Below are 20439 nucleotides of genomic sequence, written 5' to 3'. Positions count from 1 at the left end.
TTTAAATCAATGCATCTATGGTAAACAATAATTACTGTAGCCCCATGTAGCTAGAGCGCAGCTAAGCGGAAAAAGGCCTTGACAGGGGTTAGGAGGCGGGCTTAGGAGGAAGTAAGCGTGGGTTGGAATTATGGGTAAGTGGGATTGGCTATTTAAATGAGCAGCCATTTTAGGTGAGTCATTCTAACTTCCTACCTGGTCGAGTTTGTCCCACCCACCCTCCCTTTGTTTGTTTTGTGTTTATTTAACCCGTTTCTTTCACAGCGGCGGGACGGGGAGCTGAAGGAGAGGAAATAGGCTCCCCTGGATGAACGTGAGGTGGAATAAACAGATTGTGGTCATCGGTGGTTGAGAGGTTTCGAGTCCTGGAGGTGGCTCAGAACCTGGTGGGGCAGGGGTATCCGGGTATACCCCTGCCGTGGTTAATGGTGGTTGGCACTTTGATATAAAGTTGGTGTATGTTATAATTATGTATATGTGTTATTATATGGGGGTCATTGCCTTTTGTATGGTAGCCGAAGGAACAGGATGCGAGGGGGCGGAGTATGGGGGGCAATGACCCATGTTTACCTGTTAATTTATTATCGATATTATTATTATTATTATTATCATTATTATTATTATTATTATAATTATTGGTTAATAAAGCTGTGGACAAATTTCCCCATACTACTTAGTGTCTGTGTATTATTGGGTTAGGTTATGGGGGTGGTTTGTCCTGGATTCCGACTGCCCAAATGGCGACTATAGACCTGTCATGTGACAAGGCCTTCGTACATATATTAAACAGATGTGTCTTTATCATTACAATCAGATACATCTCTCAAGGAGTCAAACAGAATAGCATTTCTTTTAAATCTGCATAATGTATTATTAAGATATTGTATGCAATATATCACATGTGCTATAATGTGCTGTATCATAGGTTTTATTATTAATTATTATTAGTGTAGATGAGTTGGAAATGTTTTGGCCAGTTTTTTATTCTAGTATCTGCAAGTTGCCAGTGAGATTAAAAACAGAGATGATTTCAGATATAAATTTATTTAAGCGATGTGTACATGTTCTTCCTGTCTTCCTGTAAGCCATCTTTGCATTTTTTTTATCTGCCTCCCTCCTCTTCTTTTCCCGTAAGGCAGCCGTATAACAATCGGGACATAACACGTCTTTGGATTGCTTAGCATACTGTGCATTATGCAGATGTTTAATACGGTATGTCTGCTAACATTAATTATTCCTTTATATGATTCCAGTATGATTACATTTGTTAGAACCCTGCAGGGCTCCAAGGTCATCATGCTCAAATATTAAAAGTATTAAGAAAAAAAAAAAGACAAGATGAAAAATGTTCGTTACCATTTGGCCAGCTGTAATTAGACTTTATCTCCAATTATTGACTTACAGTGAACTAGAAAACATAAATAAACAGACTTCAACGTGAATTTCAAATTTAAAGCAACACTATAGTGTTAGGAATAAAAAAGTGTGTCCCTCTGCCCCCAAGCCCGCCCTGCCATTAAAGGATCAAATAACTCTTAAAACACTTACCTTGGCATTGGTTTGGGCTCCTCTGATGTCAGATGATGGGGGGTAAATAATGCGCATGCACGTCGAGCACCGCACACACTGGTAAACAGCCACTAGATGCCTTCTTAAACTTGCAATATAAACAAAGTATATTCATATTACATTGCAAGGCTAAGGGGAGATGGACACTGCTCCCAAACCACTTCAATGAGATGACGTGGTGACTATAGTGTCCATTTAAGGCCAAAGTAGCTGAACTTGAAACACAGTTGACTTAGAGAATTTTTCTAGTTCAGCTAGTTTCACCTTAAAATTGAAATTCACTTTTATTTCTCTTTGAACTCTGACTTTAATGAATAAACGTGTGTATAAAACAATTTTAGATTTCTTACCAGCACATTTAGTCCTTGTTCTCAATGCCGGACCTGGAGAACCAGTCCCTCCTTCTCCTGGCCTGGTTAACAGGACACTTATTTCATATTCTGTGTCAGGATCCAGGTGTCCTATCTTATAACTAGAAGAGTCCACTGGTTGAATGTCATACCAGCTTCCGCTAGTGGTACGATACTCAACCTCTCTCTGAATGATGGGTCCGTCTCCATTGATCGAATTTGCATTAAGCTGTATCCACATATACGTAGCTCCCACAGATGAAAGCTGAGGTGGAGCAATGGGAACAGGAGGTTCTGTAAAAAGAAAGACATGTCTGTTAGTTGTCAGGCATTCTAATCATTCTAATTGTTGAAATGTATTTTACCACTTAAAATTTAATTATACAATTACCTCTCTTAATGGGGAACCTCTCCCTTAATATATTTTGATCCCTAAAATACTAGCAGATAGGTATAGAATCTTCTGCAAGCCAAGAATTCAGTGAAACCTATTTTTGCAGAATAGAGAAAAACACAGCATACTCCTTTTTCAAATTACATGCTGTAAAATGCATGTTACAGTAAAGTCCTTCATTTCGTCAAGTGCGCTTAAATGGATTCTACAGTGTTAGGAATACAAATCTGTATACCTAACACTAGAGTGCCCTCAGCCCCACACTCCCTTGCACTCCTTCACTGTGTGGCACATAAAGGGTTAAAAACCCTTATTTACACACGCGATTCCAGCACTGATGTCCCTCGGTGCTGGGTAGGCCCTCTGCCTCCTCTGAAGTCATCTGATGGGGGGACCAATGCACTTGCGCGGCAAGCACCACAAGCGCATTAGGCCATCCCCATAGAAAAACATTAAATCAATGCTTTCCTATGTGGATTTTAATGATGCTGGATGCCCTCATGCACAGCGTGAGGAAATCAAGAGTTGTTTAAGGGACGCAGAGATTAGGAAGTGCTTCTAGTGGCTGTCTGTCTCAAAAACTGTCATGTTTTACATTGCAGAACTAAGGAGGACAGGGACACAGCTCACACACCACTTCAATGAGATGAAGTGGTCCGGGTACCTACAGTGTTCCTTTAAATTTACCTTAAGAACCAACAATAGTCTAAAAAAGAACATTTACGTAAACCTGTTCCAGGGGGATATTAATAAAATTTCAACTATTGTCATTTCAAAGAACCTGTCCTATTTCACAATTCTGGAACACAAACAAGTTTATTCTCTAAACCAGGCATAGGCAACCTTCGGCACTCCAGATGTTTTGGACTACACCTCCCACAATGCTTTGCCAGCGTTATGAATGTAAGAGCATTATGGGGGATGTAGTCCATAACATCTGGAGTGCCGAAGGTTGCCTATCCCTGCTCTGAACAATAAACTGCAGTAATTTGAAATAGAAAAAATGTAGTCCAAGATAGCTGATCAAGAACAATTTGGCTGCAGTGATAGCTTGACTCCGTTATCCTCAAGTTTGTCGTTCAGCTTTCAGTTCATTACAGTTTGGATTTTAGTGAGTAAAACCCCAACATATCTGTTTCTTTTCACACATTAATATAGATTTATTGTTCCCAACATTGCTAACCAGCTATTTTCTATCCTCGTACTAAAAACAATAACACTTCAATAGTTTCTCTAAAAATAAGTTGTTGATAAAGTGATTAAAAACAACAAATTCTCATCCAGGACTTGTTGCTTGCTAGTTCCCAAACATAATAAATACTAGATAGAACAGACACTACAAAAACAGAAATAAATAGAATGAAAAATAGAGACCATAATTAAAGAAGAGGGCAACATTTTAACCATTTTCTATTTAAGCCAATCTTTATCGTTTAGCATTTGTTTACAGAGCACCTGTCGCACAAAGAAAAAAAAAAACAATCTCTAGACATTAAAGTTGACAAAAAAAAAATAGAACAAAGTAATTGAAAAAAAATGAAACACAAAAAAACGTTGAATTAAAGTCTAAACACAAAATATAGCTTAATAATGGATATATTGATTTTTGGTGAATGCAATCTTTTACAAGTGCTTCAAATTGTTAGAAAAACATTTGAATAAGCCATTATGACATTAAGCAGACGTTTTATATGCTTCTACAGCTGCTTCCAATGGACTAAAACTGGCATCTAAACCTGTATTCAGCAATCGTTCCCAATCAACCCAAAAGTGAATGCTTATTAGCACAGGGCTATTGTTTTTGTAGTGATTGAGTTTATGTTTTGTGCAAGAGCCAAATGCTGTAAACACTTCTGACTAAACTCAGAATCATTTAACATCAATTTAAGCGATTAAGCGATTTCTTGAACCAGGACGTGATACAATGCCTTCATCGAGAACCCTAAGGCAATTGTGTACCCAAGCTGAAAAAAAGTTAATTACTTTCAAGTTTCCCTCTTAATTTAGCTGTGATGAACCGAAATGCAAAGTCAGGGGCAAGGTCAAAAGGGTTACTCGATACACCAATTAGTTCTCGTGGTACAATTTGTTTTATTTTATTGGGTAGTCTCTTGAGCTCTTTCAATATACTTGTAACTAACAAACAAAGCGATGTGAAAATTATGAACTCAGAGAAGCAAAAAGCCGTTTGATTGTAATGTGCATTATATTTAATTATACATAGATTATTTATCATGGCAAACAGTGATATTTATTTAAATAAATCTACAATTTATTTACTTCCAGAATATCTCAGGATAAAGGAAATATGTAGAATAGTATAATACCAGTTTAAATATATATATATATATATATATATATATATATATATATATATATATATACATACATATATATACATGGTACTTAAGTATATATCCATATATAATCTATAGATTTTTTCAAGTGGTATTATACTGTTCTGCATATTTACTTTATTCTGAGAATTTCTGGGAGTAAAAAGTCACCCCTTAAAATTGCTACATAGTAGAGGGGAGTGGTTGCCCAAAAAGGACCAAAATGTTCTCCATATCAGAGCTAGGTTCATTAGCTCTGGACTATGCGAGTGTTACATTAGCACCTTATTATCGTATACAATTTTTTAAGGTTTTAAGGTTTAAACGATTGTATATATTTTTACTTAAAGGTATATACACCTGACTGTCAAGACAAAAAACAAAAGACGAATGAGCGTTTGGTCTATTTTTTGTATACTACTTGCATAAGTATTGCAATTTATGGATTCTATAGTACTCCACTGTTTTTTGGTATTAAACTAATTTTTTGGTATTAAATTCTTACTGATGTAAATCATTGCACAATTTCAACCTTCACACAAGGAAATGTATCCTATAGTTTGGTCTCCACTATGGACTTTAATAAACAATAAATTCTCTTCCTTCCCACTGGTCTCTTACCTACTTCGCCCTAGGTTTTGTCCTCTAGTATAAGCCCCATACGTAATTTGACCAACTTTGTGGGACGCAGACAGCAGACTTTAGAATTTCTTTCCTCTGCCTAGATTTCTCAACAGTGCACTAATATACATCTATTTCACATCGTATTTATAGTGTTTGCTTACTTAAATAGGCAAACATTTATTTTTTTATTAAATAGATCTGTTTGTTTTTTACTGTACAGTTGATTTGCAAGTACATTTATTGTAAAGCATTAAAAAGTTTATATATAAGTTTATGTCGGTGGCATGACAATGCATATATTACCTTTAGGTGGCAGTGTAGTAGCACTATAAGCTGATACAAGATGGAGGACATCTCTCTCTGCTCCAGTTGTATACAAAGATCTACCAATCAAGATTGGCAAAGTTTATGGCATAGTAAGTAAACTTGTATAGTAGTCTATAGACACAGATTTGTTTTGGGCTGAACTGCAATTCGGACAAATTTGTGCCAAAATGTAATTTAATCATAAACCAGCCAAGCTGTACGTTGCCGAACACGTTCTGTTTGAATGTCGTGATTCTGAATTCCATTCATGGTGTCAAAAAAAGAGATGATTGATGGGATGAAAATGATTGATGCCAGGGTACAGCTGGAAATAAGCAATGAAGAGAATAGAGGAGGAGCAGGAAAAAAAAAATCTACATATATGTTATATTTAATAATTATAACACATATATATATATATAGTTGTTTTTTACTGCTCTTCCTGTTTTCCCTCTATGGCTTAGTTTTTCCTCACTTGACCTATGAACTAAATTGTGAGGACAAAAAAACAAGTCGCAAGAGAGTGCTGAGAACGGACAACAGTTCAATTAGCCTGCCCTGCGGTGGGTCCCCGCTCAGTCTTCAAGCTGCTTTTAGCTCATCTTGTGCCATTACAGTGAGAATCAGGTCATTTGCATCTCACTCAAATGGCAGAACAGATCCAAAATACAGGCCGTCTCTGTACGAGAGATACAGCATCCCCAGACGATTGGTTCAGCCTTGTTAGGCATCATCAGTGAGGTATAGCCGATATCCCTCTAGGCACCGTGAGCAAAGGGTCCACGTCTGGATTGCCCTTACAACTTAAGGAGAGCAAAAAAACAAGTTGTTAGAGAGTGCTGAGAACGGACAACAGCTCAATTAGCCTGCCCTTCAGTGGGTCCCCGCTCAGTCCTCAAGCTCTAACTTGTTTTTTGCTCTCCAAATGGTGAGAAGATGCACAAGCCAGTTTATTTTAAAATGTATACATATTATATTGTGTAATAATTTTGCAGCACACTGATTGTCCCATTTTCATGTTGGTTTTTGTTCTCTGGTTTCCGAGTAAGAATCGCCATTTCGAAATTATGCTGACTCGAATAGACATTCGGCCAAAATTCAGGTGTCCCAAAAAATGAATATTTCCTAAAAAAAAAAAATCTAACCAAACTTTCTCGTAGGGCACACACAAATCTAAAAGGCTATTTATTTTATTTTCTTATTAACCTTTCTGATATCACTGCACAAGATTATGAAAGAAAGAGGCAGAAAAAAAAACCTAAAGAGTCAAGCATTGCATTTTATAAAAGAAATTAAAATTCTACAGTGGAATTATTGTAGGCACTTTAGTTTGAATTAAGAAACACATACATCAGGATTTCTCTAGCTACATTTGTAACAATTTATTAAAATGGTATCATATAGAAGAAAAATGGAGACATTAACTTCAGCATAATTGACTAGACTATATGATAATATATTATTTTGCTATAAAAGCACAGCTTCACCAATATTCTTCAAGAATCACGTCCTTTAATGTTTTAGAGGACAATTTAACTGGCATTTTGCTAACACGTCTAGAGAACTGTAGATTTGAAAAGCCGCAGTATTAGTTGGAAGCTTTATCTTTTAATGTCATAATATTTTTCATGTTTGTGATAAGTTAAACATTTTATCACTAAATAAAGCTTACTCAGTTCTTTAACAAACACAAAGAATACATTAAGTCACTTTCTTTCAAGAAACACAAAGAATACTGCAGATCTCACTATTTCAAAGAACAAATAAGAACCCAATATTTCAATAAATGCCTTCACTGCTTAAATAATGGCAGAAGTTTGATATAATCTTAAATCCTCCTACAGGCTTAGAAATGACAGAGCTGCAGAATATAGACTTTTTTCTAGTTTTTTCTTTTCTTTCTTGTCTTCTGAGAAGCAACAAAGTTTAGTTTGCAAAGAAAAAGCTAAGCTTTGAATAGAAGTGGGTCACCAGTGCTGCAGATGGCTTACCCTATGCACCCGCAGTTAAATACCTAAAATCAACTTCTTCGAAAAGCTGCAAGACACCTAGACTCTCCTTGCATGAACTCAATAAGCAGCCTGAACTCTACAATAATCGGATGTCTTTCCAGACAGAACCATTCAAGACCTCTTTGTCTTGTTAATAATGTACCTGTGACCCGACTGGTATTAGAGAAATTTAGTCAGTGAACCATATGTAGAAGACTAATGTGCTTTTCTAAACATATTAAATCAATATCGCCCTTCTGGTTCCCTTTTGTTCCATGGCTTTTTCAATAAATCAAGAAAGAAAAAATTTACAGTCTTTAAAAATAAATAATCTCATATGTTCCATTATTTCATAAAAGTCACATAATAAAATTCATTCAATTCAAGTCGTAAATAAAAATAAAAGTTAATTTGCAATTGTTAAGTAGATAAACAGTGCATGCACTCTGCTATTTGAACTGTGTAGTCTGTATAATAAATATATAACGGTGTTAAGACCACTGCATGTTTTGCATATATTAAAATTAACTTCCCATTTTACAGCCTTTGGCAAAATCTTTTAATAGCATTGTTATATTTCTGACTACCAGACGCTGTATGCTATGAGTAAGGAATATATTTGCAATGTACATTGCATATTAGCATTCTGAATAAAGTTGAATAAATTGCAACAACGTAAACAAAAAGAATCGCAAGGATGAAATGATTCATTTTTAAAAAATAGAATTATTGAGAATATTTTCAAGAAAATGTATTTTTCTAAAGCAGTACTATTAACAAGCACCTACCCGAGTGATTTAAAACACGTTCTGCTCTATTTTCAATGAATGCAAAAGTTTCACTCTATAATTTAATGATATAAGAATTCTTGCAATTTAAGTTTAAAGTTCCTATGTGTCCTATGTGTCAACAGAATATATTGAGTCTGTCCATATTTTGAAGAGTGACTTTATGATGCCCAATTGTGATTGGCTGCACTTGATCTACTTCCAAAGGTGTGTTTTGCACAGGATGATTGACCTGTTGATACATATCCATAGGCAGTTTAGTATATTTTTTACTGAATACTGAATGTTAACCAACGGAATATTAAGTACCAAGATGTGTTAAGAAAAAGTGGGTAATGCACTTAAAATTTGCTATTTAGCTGCAAAGGTACATTTTAGTGATTACCCATAAAACAGAGTAGTATACAACTGGACTAGACACTAATGTAAATTATGCCAATTATTGGCTTGAGACAGGAATGTATATCACTCAATATCGCTCATATGAGCAGCAATCTCCCTGTGCAGTAAACATTAAATAATCATAGTGGAGACAGCCCTTTCATTTGGGCACAGTTGTATCATTTTGAAGCATAATATTAAGCGTCAAGATGACAGTTTAGTCTTTAATTTTCATTCATAAATATACATGTGTAGATGTATCGTCGTAGGTACTGTATTTTCTAGAAGCTAGATTTTTCTTTTTTCTTTATTAGTGCAGTTGATGGCAAATTAATTTACACATTAAAAGTACTTTGGAATGAAAAAAACAAAATCCATTAAAAGGTTAATCCAAGCACTACAACCACTTCACTGATTTGAAGTGGTCATGGTGTCTGGACTTTGTAGCCGCAGTGCTAAGCAGTATAATTAGGAGTCACATCCCCTTTTTGAAAATGCCTTCCTCTTTCCTAGGTGAGCATAACCATTGTCGCCTCTTATTTCTGGCCTAGCCACCTGTTCCAGGTCCAGACCAATAGTCAGAGGGTATGCAGTGTGAATCTGTGTATGCATGTCAGTGTCTGCATCTACTTTTCAATGTGTCTGTATATGTGTGTACTTTTCAATGTGTCTGTATATGTGTGTTAAAGGGATAATTTTATAGAACTTTGATAATTTAACAGTAGGTGTATCTGGTTTCATTTACTGTCTTTATTTGCTTCCCCAGGTTCATGCGTTGTCCATTCTGAGTTTGATGGAAGCTTTCTGCATTAGACTCTGGTCAGGGTTTCTAAGTGCTTAGTTATGGAGTGGCTAATGGCAAAGGAATCTAAGACCTCCAATCTCATCGACGTGGAGACCTTGGTTCCAATACTAAAGCAGGCAATATAACATTTCACATCAATATGCTACAGAAACCACACACAAAAATATATTAATTTTATCGGATTCGTAAAAATGTCGACCTTGGTAACAAGAATAGCACAGAAAATGTCAGTTTACAGTTTAGGTGCAAGAATTCCACAAAAACAACCATAGCATGTATTATACACCCAAGCTGACAAAATCCTACCTTCTGTGCTGTACTCTGTTGAACCTTGATTATGTCAATATATATGTTCTTGTCTTTGCATTTCACAAATGTTGTAAATAACTGTGTTTGTGTCTTCTAATTGTATCTGTATCTGTGAGCTCTTTCATTTAAACAAATATATATTTTGGTTGTTTTTTGGTAAGGAAAAAGCTTAAATGGAAACTGTAGGGACTGTAACTGTTCCTCTCATTAAATTGATTATAGTGTCTTCTTCCATTCTAAAACATTTTTAATGTTTAATGCTATATGAGAGTTCCCATCAGCCCATCCTCTCTGCTGATCTTAGGCTAATGAGGATGCATTAGCCTGAGAAGCCTTTAACAGCACTTGTTGCGGGTATGAATTAGGATGGCTAAAAGGAAGTGTGCAATCTTTTCCTTAGCCATACCTCCAATAGAACCCGGATTTTCCCATGGACTAGCAATTAATGGATTTCTATATTTAATATAATAAATACAATTTTTGAGAAATATAGATAAAGGTACACATAAAAATATTAAAAATCCTGGGAGAGCTTCCTTTTCAGGGAGGGTCTGGTGCTTCTATCAGCTATATTCATGGAGATGGTTTTCTAGAAGAGCCTAGTTGAGCCAAGAACTATCTGTTCAATATTGATACCTAGAGCCTGAAACCTTTCATTCTGGACCACTGTAGAGACTTGATAATGACTCATATTCATATGTGACAGTACTAGCCCATTGCCACCACCCCTGGAACAGCCCCAAAATTAATGCATTCCATGCTTTTTGATAACAGCCGTTTTCTCTTAAAATTGGTTATATCCCATCATCTTCTGATATATTAAGTCTTGATATATATATTTAAGTGCATGATGCCAAATGACTCTGTGATCAAAACCCTTGTTGACTGTAGAATAAAAGTCTTGTCATAAGCCTTGGACGAGCAATGCAGTTGGTGCTTTGCAAATCTGATACCAATTTCAGAGCAGGCACTCAGACTGGTGGCAACAGGACTTTAGGTATGATTCCATAACTGATGGCAACTCCCTGATGTTGATCTGATTAGGGATTCCCTGGACTTTACAGTATTGGGATGCGCCTCCTTCTAATTTACAAGTTGTATGTCCAAATAATCATTTTAACATTAAACATTAAATTGGCAAAACAATATGTGTTAATCCTACCTAAGTAGAAGAAAGTTACACTCTGTGCCTGTTGACATATTTCATATTCAGTGTATATTAATACAGTCCAGATTCACCTGGAAAAACAAACACCTACAATATTTTGTTGCATCGCCAAGCTGATTGAGAAAAAAAAAAAAGCCGAATAAATAAAATAAGGACAGGAAATTGTAAGGTACCTTTGACAACTAATTCAGCATAGTTTGATACTCCAACTCCGCCTTCTGTTCGAATCATGCAACGATAATTGCCAGCATCCCTTTTCGTTGTGTTCACTACATTAAACGTGGCCACAAATCGACGATCATTATGCACTTTTATTTCCTTTAACGGTGCATCCCTTCTATTGGCGCCCTACAAAAAAAAAAGAGATAAAAATGTTTTTAAAATGTTTTGTACTATTTTTCATTTCAGAGTATTTCATAGCTATGTATTGAATATCCACATTACCATTTCTTGAAACAGATGTTGCTCTGTGAAAGAATAGTTGATTGATTGCATTGTTCTTAAAATGTTTGCTCTGTTTTTTGTTTTTTTTGTTTTTTTGTTTTTTTAAAACATCCAGCTGGCCTCACTTTCAAAGCAAGGTCCATGCTAATAAAAACTGAAATAAATTATGCATTTCTTAGTTGTTGCATTTACGTGGGTTCGTTTCGGAGAAGTTAAATTTGAATCAAAATTAGCCCAATATAATTTAAAGAACACCAAGTTTCCAAGGATACCTGCTACGAAACTACCATTCCCAGAATTCCTTGCTGGCCAAAGTCTGGCTCACTATTTTAATAAGCGCTAAGGAGTTAATGAGAGGTAGAAATATGTGTAGAAAGATTTGACACCAATACTTCTCTGTCGATAAGTAAAAACAATGACAAGACTTAATGGATTACTAACAAAAATATTAGTAGCAAAAAAAAGACCTCTCTTAACCGGGAATGAAAGAAAATATCCATTTGTACAATTTCTTTACTTTATCATCTACGTTTTACTTGTATTAGTAATAATTTGCACCTCCCAGTTTTTCTACCAAAATATATATTTATTGCCATATTTTCTCTCTTTCTTTTTTTTTTCTTGTTTCTATGAAATTCTCATTTTTTTTTAAAAAAAAAAGTTTGGAATTTGGGTCAAATTAGCAATACAGAACAATGAATGTACGAATGTAAGACCGATTTTTTTTTTCATACAAAACCAAAATGCCCTTCGTACATAGTAGGTTTCAATCAGCAGAAAATAAGCATGTTGAACCTAACTATTAAGAACAATGTTATTTAATTTGAGGAATAATAAACCTAATGAGGTTATTGTTATGGAAATCCGTCTTTTGGCAACCTTAACACTTGATTTAAGCATTTCTAGTCAAGAAAATATTATTTAGAAAACCAAGAGAGACTATTGACACAATGATAAAGTTTCTATTTACAAAATGCATTGTCTTTATATTTTTGTAGTACACGTATTTTACAGAGATGTACAATTGCAAACTATTATGTTCAAATGCATAACATTAAATAGTCTCTAGATAAGAGAATGCTATCAAGAATAACAATTACAAATATGAAATGAGTGAAGATAAAACATTTAATTTGAAAATTTGGAAAATGTATTCACTAAACACCAATGTTTTCCCACATGGACAAAATCCTGAAAAATTTATGAATTACAACTGGAATGGCAATTCTTATATTTACTAAAGCCAAATTTGTTTGGAATTTGACCATTCTGAATGAATTTACAACAATCACCTGGATGCATTCATTGTCTGGATTAAAATCAGTGCTTTTTTATCCTAACCTTATACAAAGTATGGAATTTAGCATAGAAATTCCAGCAGGATCACAAATTATCATTCACTTGCTTTTTCGGAGTGAATGATAATTTCAATTACTATTTGTGGCCAAATATTTAAATAACCATTTGCAGTACACAGATTAACCATGTGGCAGCTGGCCAACACGTGCTTAAAATCAAAAAAGAATTACCATTAAAAACTCAATTTTATTACATTTGGGGGGGTCCTTCATCTAACTAGTTGAGAAAACACTCAAACATTAGAAATTCATATAGGCTACATGGGAGCTCTGTAAAAAAGTCAACTGAGGAAACACTGGCATGTGGGTCTCGAGTTGAATGGTACCAATATGATAAACAATAAAATTGCAGAATTAGTAGCTATAACAGTTTATTACTATCAAGAAAGAAGGCACTGAGGCTAGTGTTGTTGTGCAGAGAGGCACTGAGGCTAGTGGTGTTGTGCAGAGAGGCACTGAGGCTAGTGGTGTTGTGCAGAGAGGCACTTAGGCTAGTGGTGTTGTGCAGAGAGGCACTGAGGCTAGTGGTGTTGTGCAGAGAGGCTTGAAGACTATGGTGAGGCCTAATAGAAAGCAGTTGTTGTTGGGGGATTCCATCATAAGAGGTGTGGAGATGGACAATGGTGGTCTTGTGAGGTGTCTTCCTGGAGCTACTGCTCACAGAGACAGGATCCGTATCTGTAATATTGTTAAGCAAGCAAAGCAGGAAGGGGAATTGGATGTACTTGTCCATCTAGGGACAAATGACTTGGATTGCAATGAGGTTTCAGAGGTTAAGGAAGTTTTAACTTGTGGCTTGGTGAATGGTGTCGGGAGCAAGGATTTGGCTTTATTTCTCATGGTAGCTCTGTTTGGAATGGAAATAAACTGTACAAAAAAGATGGTTTGCATCTTTCTCAAAAGGGAACAAAGGTTCTCACTGAGACATGGTATAATGAGAAAAATGACTGGGACATAGCAATACCAGGGTACTCTTTATATAGAAAAGACAGGGAAGGCAAGAAAGGGTGGGGGGGGGGGTGGCCCTGTATGTGAAGGATAACATAAAATCTAGCCTAATAAAGGTTAGTGAGGCGAACATAGAGTCCGTTTGGGTTATGTTAGAATTTGGTAATCACACAGTAACTCGTGTAGGTGTGATTTATAGGCCCCCAGGACAAATTGAAGAGTTAGATCATCTACAAGTTGAAGAAATAGCTAAAATGACAATGAAGGGGGAAGTTATCATCATGGGTGACTTTAATCTTCCTGATGTGAATTGGAAAACAAAAATAGCTACTTGTGCCAAGAGCACACATATTCTAAACTCCCTACTGGGATTGTCTCTAAAACAAGTCGTTGAGGAGCCAACTCGTAAAGATGCCATACTAGATTTAGTGTTAACAAATGGAGATTTGGTATCAGCTATTACTGTAGGTGAAACCACTGAGGTACTCCGCAGATGTGGCCAAAATAGTAAAAAACTAAAAGTTAGCATTTAGTAATTATAAAAAAACACAGAAGAGAAAATAGCACAGTCAGTAAAAAAGGAGGACAAAACTTTTTTTAGATACATAAATGAGAAAAGAAAAGTAAAACAAGGATTAGTTAGATTAAAAACAAAAGAAGGAAGGTATGTAGATGAGGATAAAGGTCTAGCTGACTGCCTCAATGAATATTTTTGTTCGGTATTTACAGATGAAAATGAAGGAGAGGGACCTCAGTTAAGAAAAAGGATAAATGAGTCATTTATTACACGTGAGTTTACAGAGGAAGAGGTTCTATTTCAACTGTCGAAAGTAAAGACAAATAAGTCAATGGGACCTGATGGAATACACCCAAAGCTATTAAAAGAGCTTAGTGGTGTACTAGCAAAACCATTAACAGATGTATTTAACCAATCATTGATAACAGGAGTAGTCCCAGAAGATTGGAAGTTGGCGAATGTTGTGCCCATTTACAAGAAAGGTAATAAGGAGGAGTCGGACAACTATAGGCCAGTAAGCCTTACTTCAGTTGTGGGGAAAGTGATGGAAACCATGTTAAAGGATAGGATTGTTGAACATCTAAAAACACATGGATTTCAAGATCAGAGACAACATGGGTTTACTTCAGGGAGATCATGCCAAACTAATCGTATTGATTTTTTTGAAGGGGTAACTAAAATTATAGATCAGGGTGGTGCAGTAGACATTGCTTACCTAGATTTCAGTAAGGCTTTTGACACTGTTGCACATAGAAGGCTTATCAATAAATTGCAATCTTTAAGTTTGGATTCCAATATTGTTGAATGGGTAAGGCAGTGGCTGAGTGACAGGCAACAGAGGGTTGTAGTCAATGGAGTATATTCGAAGCTTGGGCTTGTCACCAGTGGAGTACCTCAGGGATCTGTACTTGGACCCATTCTCTTTAATATTTTTATTAGTGATATTGCAGAAGGGCTTGATGGTAAGGTGTGTCTTTTTGTGAATGATACTAAGATATGTAACAGGGTTGATGTTCCAGGAGGGATAAGCCAAATGGCAAATGATTAAGGTAAACTAGAAAAATGGTCAGAGTTGTGGCAACTGACATTTAATGTGGATAAGTGTAAGATAATGCATATTGGAAGTAAAAAACCCAAGGGCAGAGTACAGAATATTTGATAGAGTCCTAACCTCAACATCTGAGGAAAGGGATTAAGGGGTGATTATTTCTGAGGACTTAAAGGTAGGCAGACAATGTAATAGAGCAGCAGGAAATGCTAGCAAAATGCTTGGTTGTATAGGGAGAGGTATTAGCAGTAGAAAGAGAGAAGTGCTCATGCCATTGTACAGAACTGTGAGACCTCACTTGGAGTACAGTACACAGTACTGGAGACCATATGTTCAGAAGGATATTGATACCTTAGAGAGAGTTCAAAGAAGAGCTACTAAAGTGGTTCATGGATTGCAGGATAAAACTTACCAGGAAAGGTTAAAGGATCTTAACATGTATAGCTTGGAGGAAAGCCAAGACAGGGGGGATATGATAGAAACATTTAAATACATAAAGGGAATCAACACAGTAAAGGAGGAGACTATATTTAAAAGAAGAAAAACTACCACAACAAGAGGACATAGTCTTAAATTAGAGGGACAAAGGTTTAAAAATAATATCAGGAAGTATTACTTTACTGAGAGGGTAGTGGATGCATGGAATAGCCTTCCAGCTGAAGTGGTAGAGGTTAACACAGTAAAGGAGTTTAAGCATGCGTGGGATAGGCATAAGGCTATCCTAACTATAAGATAAGGCTAGGGACTAATGAAAGTATTTAGAAAACTGAGCAGACTAGAAGGGCCGAATGGTTCTTATCTGCCGTCACATTCTATGTTTCTATAGGTCCAGCACCCTTTGAAGACTGTTAAAGGGCATAACAGTGTGCCATGTGGTCAGAGCAGGATTAACCAGGAGGTGACCTTAGGAGGGCCTACAGTTTAGACAGGGGCCCTGGATCCATGAATCTGCTTGACCTCATTTATCATCCATACACAAATAATGCTTTTTTTTAAAAACGGAGGGTAACAGTTTTATCCATAGAAAAAGTTGCCATAAAGATAAATGGTTGGAAACCATACCAAAAAGCCAGCTAATACGAGTAAGAAGAAATTGTTCAAAAAACTCAGACTTTAGAGAACAAGCTGAGCATCTAAAAAACAAATTTGTGGCAAAGAAATACGAAACAGCATTGTTAGACAAAGAAATCAAAGAAATAGGAAAAAAGAATAGAAGAGACCTGATAGCTTCTAACCCTAAAAAACAATCTAAGGATAATTACAACTTTTCATTCATTACCCAATACAACACACAACACTGGAAAATAAAAAAGATCCTCAACAAACACTGGGACATTCTGCGCAAAGATCCCATTTTAGGCAAAGTCTTACCAAAAAAAACACCAGTCATCTTTAAGAGAACGAAAAATCTAAAAAATGTATTAGCCCCAAGCTATGCTTTGAAAATTCCACGTAAAAGTATTACTCTAAATATTAGTGGCTTTACCCCTTGCAATCCATGCAAAGCATGCAAAAATCAAAAATTTATACAAAAAAAAGATTTTACAAGCTTCGCTACAAAAGAGAGATTCAAAATAAAATCAAATATCAATTGCAACACAAGAAATGTGGTATATATGCTACAATGCCCCTGCGGGAAACAGTATGTGGGGAGAACTTGTCGAAAATTAAAAGAGAGAATATTAGAACATCAAAACAATATTAGAAAGAAATCAATGAAGCATATAGTACCACTACATTGCAATATGTGCAACAAATTTGATTGGCAAAGCTTTACATTCGTGGGTATAGAACAGGTGGACCCATATTGGAGAGGAGGAGATTGACCAAAAAGCTCTCCCAAAGAGAGACTTTTTGGATTAGCAAACTAAAAACACTCCAACCCTTGGGTCTAAATTTAGATATTGACTTATGGAGCTTTTTTGAAGACTAAATAAATCACCAGTTAGACATTCCGGTTTTTGTTGTTTCTTTGTGTTTAGTATGGGTATCATAGCACTTCTCTCTCATTCGAAAAATGAAGGACCCTATCACATTTCTATCTTCATTTTTAATTTTTATTTTATTTCTATCATATATATTTTAATTTTAATTTTTATTTTATTTTTATTTTTATTTTTATTTTTATTTCTATTCATCTTTTCATTTTTTTATTTATTTTTCATTTTTATTTTTCATTTTTATTTTTATTTTTATTTTTCATTTTTATTTTTATTTTTATTTTTATTTTTATTTTTATTTTTATTTTTCATTTTTATTTTTATTTTTATTTATATTTTTAATTTCATTTCTATATATTTTTTATATTTTTTTATTTAATAAAACCCCCTTTTTTCCATAAAATTCTAAATATAGGTAATGTGATATTCAATAATTCATCTGATCGGAAAATACAAATGGATTCTATTCACCTTTAAGTAGAAAGAGACAGAAGTGCAATATAAATGGGTTTCACCAGCCACATTAATATTTATATGTATGTACATTAATATTCATATGTATGTATGGATACTGCATTACAGATGGACACTATATCTAATAGTGGCAATATAGACATCTGTTTTGCACTCTTTTTTCCTATTTTGTAAATACTGACTTTTTCCCATCAAATGAAGCATGTATGAAATGTATGCAGAACGGATAACATATGTCCCTATACAGATCTCATCATTAAAACAAATGTATCTGTAAGATTTGTAAATATTGACTGTATTATAAATATAGACCATATTGTAAATATAGAGGTTATTTCCACATTTATTGCAAGTAGTGCCATCCAGAGTTTTTTTTAATTGTTTTCCTCTCCCCCCGGTTTCCTTTACCCATATGTTTTGAGCTAACACACCATCGCAAGAACGACTAACTAACGGCCGGGACCCATTTCCGGGTCGGTGGAACGCAAAATGAAACGCACACGTCGGACGCGATGACGTCACTAGGCTCAACAGCGTAACGTACGCGATGACGTCACCGGGTTCCTTGCCGCGAAAAAGTGAATTGGAAGCCAGCTGATGGACGTTTACAATTCAAAGGGGGTGTATATAAGGACTGGGAGGGGGGATTGTATTTTATGCTGCTATTTTTCACTGCACTTTACTGCACCAAGTCCCTGAGGAAGTCCAGACTTGGGACGAAACGCGTAGGACGTATGGTGACAAGCTGTTTGTTTTTATATTTCAATGTAAGTCATTAAATACTTTTTTACTTTACTCTGGAAGTGCACTACATCTTTGTATATATCCTTCTCTTTTGAGATACATACATCTACTTTGTGATGAACGTGTGAGGAGGGACAACACCACATTGGACACTGAAAGAAAAGATACTGCTTAAGGCTGTTTTAATTCTACAAATTTGTGAGTGACCAATTGTGATTACATACTAATATCTGTCCCCCACACAGTTAAACGCTATGTTTCTCTATTGTGTCTGTATTTAGCAGATATTCCCCTACTCTATGTGCACAAATAATGAAGGTGGGAACATCATCCCTATTTGAAGAATGAAAGTGAGCACATCATCCCTTTTTGAAGAATGAAGGTGGGCACATCATCCCTATTTGAAGAATGAAGGTGGGCACATCATCCCTACTTGAAGAATTAAGGTGGCCACATCATCCCTATTTGAAGAATGAAGGTGGGCACATCATCCCTATTTGAAGAATGTAGGTGGGCACATCATCCCTATTTGAAGAATGAAGGTGGGCACATCATCCCTATTTAAAGAATGAAGGTGGGCACATCATCCCTATTTGAAGAATAAAGGTGGGCACATCATCCCTATTTGAAGAATGAAGGTAACCTGCCTAGGATCGCGTGGGAATCATAATTGTGCATATTGTGATCAATTAGGTCCATTTTTTTTCTTTACTAGCTATGCTGTAATGATAAAATGAGATCCCATATATATTGTCACATCCAGTGCATTGAATCACATTAACGGAAGCATCAGAATATATGCTTAATTCTTACACCAACCATCATATATCCCCTTGAACAGGTAAGAATTGCAAGTGTGTCATGTGAAATTGTTGGAGGTTTCAGAATGGTCCAGGATGGACTCGAGTAGGGCACCTTTGGCAATGTTCAAAAGTACTGATATTACATTATTTGTTAACCTACAATCTACAAAAACAGACAGGCATGTAAACTATTACAGCCATTCCACTTTTTCTAGCTGTGTGACTAACCCCTTAAAGGTAATGACATAACTATATCCTTTGTAATCATGACTGGACAGGTCAGTGGTACTTTTTTTTAAAAAAAAATTTGATTTTTGATTTGTTGAGCATGTCATTTAATGACTTATGGGGTGGCATTTCTGTATTGATTTCATTTAACACAAATTTAGTCTTTTGTTCTTAAGGTCAAAATCCATTTTACTTTTCCAAGTCCTATCATGTTTATGAATACCATCCGTGAAAATAAATGTTTATATTACAAATGATAAAACAGCTGGTACTTACAGCTCTGCAACAGGGGATTTGGATAACCCTAGAACAAGTAGATCCAATTTTTAAAATGGCAAGCTAAACTCCCAAGGGAAATTTGCCCAACTCACTAAATTCTTATGCGATTTAGATGATGCAAATATTTTTTTAGAAAATGACTTCTGAGAACAGATGACAGTGTTAAATATTTCATTGGCACCAACTATAATCATTTAAGATGTTCATTTTCAAAATGGGATGATGTAGTCTATTAGAAAAGTGAAATGCTCATTAATCTACCTGGATGTAAGGTAAGAGATGATTGACCCGAACTTCCCATAAACCAGCAGTTACTGAGCCGATGAGTTCTAAAATCGTCTAAGATTGATTTACTTTTTTAAAAAACCTTGGTTCTGGAATCTCAATTTATTTAAAATTATGAGTCTGATTATTGCTGCAACTATTGCTGAAACTGCATAATAAGTATTTTTTTTCTAGTAAATTGCTACTCGTGTGTTAAGATCTTAGGAGTTAGCACATTGCACAAAAGTAGCTGTAAGTCTAATTTGCATAAGAATAACCTCATTTTGGTTGCAAGCTGCACAAATTAAGATAATGTAATGCTTTAAAGCTACATGATCACTTACACAGCATCTTTTACTTAACCCTTTTCT

General features: G+C 35.5%; 1 protein-coding gene across 11 annotated transcripts in view; it reads right to left on the bottom strand.

Annotated features, from left to right (window-relative positions):
• The window catches only part of PTPRM (protein tyrosine phosphatase receptor type M), a 713165-nt gene that overhangs the window by 441618 nt on the left and 251108 nt on the right, over positions 1-20439 (bottom strand). For all 11 annotated transcript variants that reach the window (XM_063451546.1, XM_063451547.1, XM_063451551.1 and 8 more), the window contains exons 6-7: positions 11195-11369; positions 1920-2213 (exon numbers count right to left, since the gene is read on the bottom strand). In XM_063451546.1, coding sequence (XP_063307616.1) covers positions 1920-2213; positions 11195-11369 — 469 coding nt within the window. The remainder of the gene's footprint in view (positions 1-1919; positions 2214-11194; positions 11370-20439) is intronic.

Source organism: Pelobates fuscus, chromosome 4, assembly GCF_036172605.1.
Source record: "Pelobates fuscus isolate aPelFus1 chromosome 4, aPelFus1.pri, whole genome shotgun sequence".
Lineage (NCBI taxonomy): Eukaryota > Metazoa > Chordata > Amphibia > Anura > Pelobatidae > Pelobates > Pelobates fuscus.
Note: the sequence above shows the minus strand (reverse complement) of the source record. Positions and strands in the feature narration are given on the sequence as shown.